The sequence below is a fragment of the Dryobates pubescens genome, chromosome Z (assembly GCF_014839835.1).
Source record: "Dryobates pubescens isolate bDryPub1 chromosome Z, bDryPub1.pri, whole genome shotgun sequence".
Lineage (NCBI taxonomy): Eukaryota > Metazoa > Chordata > Aves > Piciformes > Picidae > Dryobates > Dryobates pubescens.
In genome coordinates, this window is record NC_071657.1 from 11168167 (window position 1) to 11174886 (window position 6720).

At 49.3% G+C, this 6720-nt stretch overlaps 1 protein-coding gene across 1 annotated transcript; it reads left to right on the forward strand.

The window, feature by feature from the left end:
• Window positions 1-311: 311 nt before the first annotated feature.
• TOPORS (TOP1 binding arginine/serine rich protein, E3 ubiquitin ligase) lies at window positions 312-5397 on the forward strand. Its single transcript, XM_054178669.1, has 2 exons — window positions 312-479; window positions 2168-5397. The coding sequence occupies exons 1-2, from the start codon at window positions 312-314 to the stop codon at window positions 5168-5170; spliced, it is 3171 nt and encodes a 1056-aa protein (XP_054034644.1). The 3' UTR covers window positions 5171-5397.
• The last annotated feature ends 1323 nt before the right edge of the window (window positions 5398-6720 follow it).

Sequence of the window (6720 nt, forward strand, 5' to 3'; positions counted from 1 at the left end):
GGCTTCACCAGCCCTCCCCCCGGCAGCACGCCCAAACCCGGCTCCGCCAGCCCCGCCCCAGGCCGCGCACCCGGCCTCGGCACGCACCAAGCCGCAGAGCGGGCGCGGGTTCCGCCTCCTTGGCGGATCCATGCCGGCCTCGCCCCCTCAGCCGCGCTTCCGCCTGCCGGAAAGATGTCGCCACCCAGGGCGGAAGTGACGATCCAACGGTGCCCACGTTCCGCTCCCGACAGGCAGCGCGGCGGCCCGGCGCTGGCCGCTGGAGGTCGGGGGCGTCCGTTCCCGTAGCAACGCCGCTGCCGCCGCCGCCCATGGCAGAGCCGTTACGGCGCCTGGCGGAAGGCGCCGGCCGCCGCCGCCGCCGCCGCCCGCCGGGGGAGGAGCGGCGAGAGGCTGCCGGCTCTGGGCGCTGCTGGACGCGCCATAGGCTGAAGGCGGCCGCGGCCTCAGCCCGCACGGGAGGCGAGAGCCCGGCAGCGGTAAGTGAGGGCGTTGAGGCCGAGAGCGGGGCCGGGCCTCTCTTGCGGATGGCGGCGGCTGCCTGGCCGGCGTCCCGAAACGAGGTGGGCGGGAGGCGTCTCTCAGCGGGTGGTGTGGCATCGGTGGGGGGACGACGTGATCCGCTTCCCTCCCCCTCCCCCCTCCTCGCTTGTGACACGCCCTGTGTGCATTTGTGACGCCGCGTACGTGCTTGTGCCCCCGGCGGCCGCACTGCACTGGGGCCTCTCGGGGCGTGCGTCCTCGCCTCTGTGTGTCTCGGTAGTCTGCAGAGTACCCGTCCTGCCCGGTGGCACGCAGGCCCTTGCAACCAGCTCCTGTGCTTCCTGCAAAGGGTGGCTGGGGAGTTTTGAAGCAGCACAGTAACTTATTCCCACCATTCCTGCCTTAGGTGAATGCTGATACCCAAAATAACGTCAATATAGGTGGACTTACTGCAAGCCATTATTGGATACAAAGGCAGCATGTGCCTGAGGGCAGGTGTAGGCATGCCACCTGGATATTTCTGCTTCAGTTATAAAAACAAAGATTAAAACCTCCATGGAGGTTGTGTAGTCCAACAAACTGTATGTGGTCTAGCAGGAAGTGCCCAGCAAAACACGGGCAGAGGGTGCAGAAGCAGGACAGGTCCAGCAGAACTTGGAAACTAGCAGTTTAATTTGAGTGCAATTACTTGTTCTGACTTTTTTATCTAAAGGGACAGAAATAAGTGTTCTCTTATTTTTCATAGGTAAATGCTGGTCTGTTCTGGAGTGTGTGTGCAGAGGATACCATGGTAACCATGTGTGGTAGGTTGAGAGAGGGCCTAGCTCTCCCTCCTCCACAGAGAAAGAAACCACAGCTAAACTCAGTCAGAGAAGCAAGCTATATTTACAAGCATCTATATGGAATGCAGGTTATATATAACACAATTTATACAGTGTTTACAAAATATATACAGAAATATACAGCAAAGAAAAATAACATAACAAAATTCCCTCCTCGGGGAGGGTTTCCCTCCCTGTAACCCCCTCTCTCCCCCCACTACCTCCCTTTTTTCCCAGAAAGGGGTTAGAGAGAGAAAGAAAGGCAGTTATTAAGGGAAAGAAATGTTATTAGGCTTCAAAAGCACATGCAGGCATTAGTTTTGCTTATCTCAAGGTCTGCTCCGCTTAGTTTGCTGAGAAGCAGGCAGGCAGAGAAGCAGAACAGACTGAAACTGAGAAAAATTCCAACTGCCCTACAACTTAAAGTTGCATTCTGCCCATCTACCAATGAAATTTGTTTAGAATATCATGTTTTCCTTTTTACACAAAAACATTCAGCCAGAGTGCTCCCAACACTGTCTCTCTCTTAAAGGCACAGCCTCAAACGGTCACACCATGCACTTACCATATCAAAGCCGTTATATTTCTGAGTGGGGAAGAAGAGGGAGTCCTGCCTGTTACTTTTATTCAGGCCAGCATGATGGAAACAAACTGTTAAAACAAACTTGGACCACTGAGCCAGGTCTCACTGTGAAGAGGCCAAGCAGAGTCATTAGGTTGTGCTTCCTCTTGGTTTGGTGTTGTCTCGGTGCTAGTGCTGGGATTTACAACCTTAAAGGTGACTGCTACAGGTTTCTGTGGCTCAACTTCAACCTTTTTGGCTTTCTGAGACAGCAATGGTCTTTTCTCTCTTTCTTCTCTAGAACATGACTTCGGCAGATAAGGAATTTTCAGAAAGTAGCAACTTCTCACCAAAAGCCAGCACCAGCAAGCTGCCAACGGATGCATCGCCAGACTCTAAATGCCCCATCTGCTTGGATAGATTTGACAATGTTGCGTATCTGGATCGCTGTCTGCATCGCTTCTGTTTCCGCTGTGTCCAGGAGTGGTCCAAAAACAAAGCAGAATGCCCTCTCTGCAAGCAACCTTTTTTTTCCATTTTCCATACAATTCGTGCTGAAGATGACTTTAAGGAATACATACTCAGCCCTTCAGAGAACAGATCCTTTGCCAGCCCTGACGGCCAGAGGTTTCGCTACCGTACCACCCTCACGAGGGAACGCCGCATGGCCCGTTCCCCATCCCGAAGGACGCTGTCCCCCCCAGATAATGGGATACTGTTTGAAGGGCTGTCAAGCGAACCAGTGCGGCAGCGAGAGGGAGAGATTCAGAAGATGATCAGGAGGCTGGCCTCCAGGAGAAGGGCCAGTGCAGAGGGCAGAGCCATGCGGCAGATCCAGGAGGAGGACATGATCAACTTCCGCAGAGCTCTGTACCGGACCGGTGTGCGCATCCGTAGCATTCAGGATGGCGGCCGCTATCGAGACATCTCAGCAGAGTTCTTCCGCCGCAACCCTGCCTGCCTTCACAGGTTGGTTCCATGGCTGAAGCGAGAACTTACGGTCTTGTTTGGTGCCCACGGATCTTTGGTCAATATTGTACAGCACCTAATCATGAGTAACGTGACTCGGTATGACCTGGAAAGTCAGGCCTTTGCCGACGATTTAAAGCCATTTCTGCTGAACCGGACTGAACATTTCTTACACGAATTCATCAGTTTTGCTCGTTGTCCTTTTAACTTAGAAGCGTATGATCAACACGCCAATTACGACTGTCCTGCTCCATCGTATGATGAAGGAAGCCACTCAGACTCATCAATTATTACAATATCTCCAGATACGGCATATTCTCAAGGGCCAGATAACAGTTTGTCTGTGACTGGTCTTGGTCAGGCCCCCTGGGATGATGAAACTCCAGGGCCTTCCTATTTCATTTCAGAAGAGGTTCATACAACCATAGCTTCTCCTCTGGAGACATCAGAAAGTTCTGATGAAGACTCTGCTACAAAGAGTGGAAGAGCCAAACTGCAAACTCAGTTACAGGCTAATGCTGACTCAAATGACAGTGAGTCTTCCTCTGACAATTGTGTTATTGTTGGGTATGTTAAGCCCTTAGCTGAAAGGACACCAGAAGTGGTTGAGCTGTCCTCTGATTCTGAGGAGTCCGCCAGAGAAGAGGAAACAGAAGACATGAAGAAACAAGAGCCAATCCAGTGTCGCAGCTGGAGTGACAGTGAACGAAGCCGAAGCTTCTCACCACATTCCCCCATGTATAAGGAGGATGTAGGCAGTTGTAGGAGCTGCTTATCTCCTGCAGTTGAGAAGGCAGAGCTAAAAGATGATGAAAAAAATAAATGTAAGGTAAAAGACCTGTCTCCACAGGATTTGAGCTGGAGCCCCTCCCCAGGGAGTGACACAGCATGCTCCCCTTGGACTCACAGGTTATCTAGAAAAGTGAAGTCCAGGAGCCCACAGTCCTGTTCACGGAACAGTCGAGACAGTCATGGCCATCGGGCTAGGAGGGAGCATCGTAGCAAAAGCCAACCTAAAAGGAGACGATCAAGAAGCAGAGATAGCAGCAAACATAGAAGCAAAAGAAGCAGCAAGAAGTCAAGAGCTCATGACACCAGAGCCTCCCTAAAAAGCCAGAGAGGCTCTCTAAGTCATGAGAGCACTCCATCCGGAGAAGTAAGCAGATCGCGATCACGTAGCAAAGGCCACGGCAAAAGGAGATCAAGAAGCAGAGACAGCGATCGCTATTATGTAAGAGACCATTATCAAAGCAGATACCAGTGGGGATATGCTTTCTGCAGTAGAAAGGTGTACAGAGAGAGTTATGAATCCTCCAGCAGGAGAAGGACTCATTCTGAAGCTCTGTACTCAAGGCAATCTGCTAGTCCAGAATACAGGATACGATCATTTATTGAAAGGACAGATCCGCATAGCCAGAGGGGACTCCATGAGAGACATTACTACTGTTATGAAAGATGCAGGTCAAGGAGTCGATCAAGCAACAGGTCAAGGACCCCTTCTGGAGGAACTGACAGAACAAAAAGTGAAAAGCCTGGTGGAAAAAGGAAGTACAAAACTCGACACTTGGAGAACACATTAACAGAGACCACAAGTCTAGAACGACCAAATGACCCCAAGAGAAGTTTCTCAAAGTCTAGTGACTGCTACAAAAACGAAGACAGCCTTTCAGACAATCGAGCGAGCAGCGAGACAAAGCGAAAGAAAAAGAAGAAAAGAGTGAGGAGCCCAAGTGTGGAGATAGTCTATGAAGGAAAAGCCACAGACACAACAAGGCATCTGAAAAAGAAAAAGAAAAAGCATAAGAAGAAGCACCGGAAACACCGCATGAGTAACTCGGCACATTCTTCCCCAGTGGTGATTACAATTGATAGCGATAGTAGCAAGGAGCCAGAAAGTATGGAATGCGACAGCAGTGTTACCTGGACAGGCACAACTCAGATAAATGAGAAGGAAAATGACTCTCTGTCTTTTTGTCAGGGAAGGACAGAAAGTGAAGATTTTCACAAAGCTGGTGAGGAAGCCGGAGGAGCAGCCAAAAAGTACAGCATTCCAACAACAGGGGATTCAGATGGTGACAACAAAAGTGCTGATGTCAAAATTCAAGAAACAGCGACTGATCAAAGCCCCATCACAGCCAATACCAGCAGTAGCACCCCTCACACAGAAATTGTGACCAGCTGTATGCAAGAAGCACCAGCAACGCCTTCCAGTCCACTGCCTTCCCCCAAGACTCCTTTAGTAGAATGTCCAGAGAGACAACCACTGATCCTGCGACTGCCAAAAAGACTTGTCAACGGATCTTCTTGGTTTGATTTCCCAGAAGAAAAAATGTAGCACATGTTCCACGGAGAACTCCTTACAGTTATGAATTTAACAGTGTTTTTGCCCTTGACAATAAAACCACCTGATGTGATTCGTGTATGTTAAAGATGTCTGGAAATGTGTCAAACCTTTGAATGTGTACAGCAGTGTTCAGTCAAAGACTATTGCTAGTACGTCACTTTGTCAGAAGACTGTTATCAAGTTATAATTCCATAAAGCCATCCTCCATTCTTGTAATACGTGAACAGAGTATTTTAAACTTTTGTTTAAAACAAACAGCAAAACCAGCCCAGAGCAAAAGCCAGAGAATGCATTTTATGAGGATTGCTCTTAGAGAAACAATTGCTCAGCTCGTAAGAAATTCAGGACTTCAGCAGCGTAAAGTGAGCTCTGCCATAACCTGAATAAAGCAATAAGTCGCCTTTTTGCTTTTTTTAGATTAAATGAGTGGACTGTAGACTTTGCTAACAGAACATTTTGTCTTTAGGTTTTTGTGTGTCTTCCCAGTACAGACTACTGGATGTTGGTGTTGTCCCTCAGGTGGGGTGGTTTGCCCAGTGTGCGTAACACCAATGTACGCACAGAGCCAAGGTACTGCGGTTTTATTACCTTGTGTTGCAAAATATGGGCAAGCAAGGGGATATTCACCTGATCGAGCACCAAATCACACACATCTGTCATCACTCATATGTGTTGGGTCAGTAAATCCATATAATTTAATACATATTAATAGTCTATTTCTTTTATTGGTCGGTCCATTCCTTGCCTCGATTCAAGGACACAGCGTTCAAAGAAATCGGGGCACGTGCTGTGGAGGGGCAGTCTTTTCAAGGAGGTGGGTGTCTCAAGCGAGGAGATGTGTCATTTAGATGTTAATCACATTATAATGAGCATAGTTTGCACAAAGCTCGTCTATCGTTGGCCCGTAACCACTTTGCCACATTTATACGGCTGGAGTAGCAAGATGGATAGACCTCTTCTGAGGCTTTTCATATCTCCTGGTTCCTCTAGACTTGCAGACTTTCAGCAGTTACTCATTCACTTGTAAGATCTGTGGCCTTTCAGCTATCGTTTATTCATTCCTACCCTTGACATTGGTGCTGTTAGGAGTACTCCAGGTTGGAAGGGATCTTTGCAGGTCCTCCAGGCCCAGACTTTACTGAAAGCAGCAGCAATTTTGGTCTACCACTACATACTTAAAAAGACATCTGTCTTGTCTGTAGCTGCCCCAGAGCCGCTTCTCCTGACCTCCTTGCATTAGGCAACATTCACCCAGGTTAGCTCACCCTAGATGTCCTCCTGCGTGTATTTGCAATATGCAGGGCTCAGACAGAGTCTTGTTCTTACGGTTAGGGGCCTCTCTATGCACTGTTCTTGGGGCTGAACCAGGAAGTTGCCTTCTGTCTCTCCTCTACCTCTGTTTGACCTTGGCTGGTTGCCTGCCAGATACCCACCAGCCGGTCTGTCCCCCTCTTCCATATGATGCAGGAGAAAGTAAGGTGGGAAAGCTTGTGGGTTAAGATGAGGAGAGGGTGATCACTTAACAGTTACTGTCACAGATC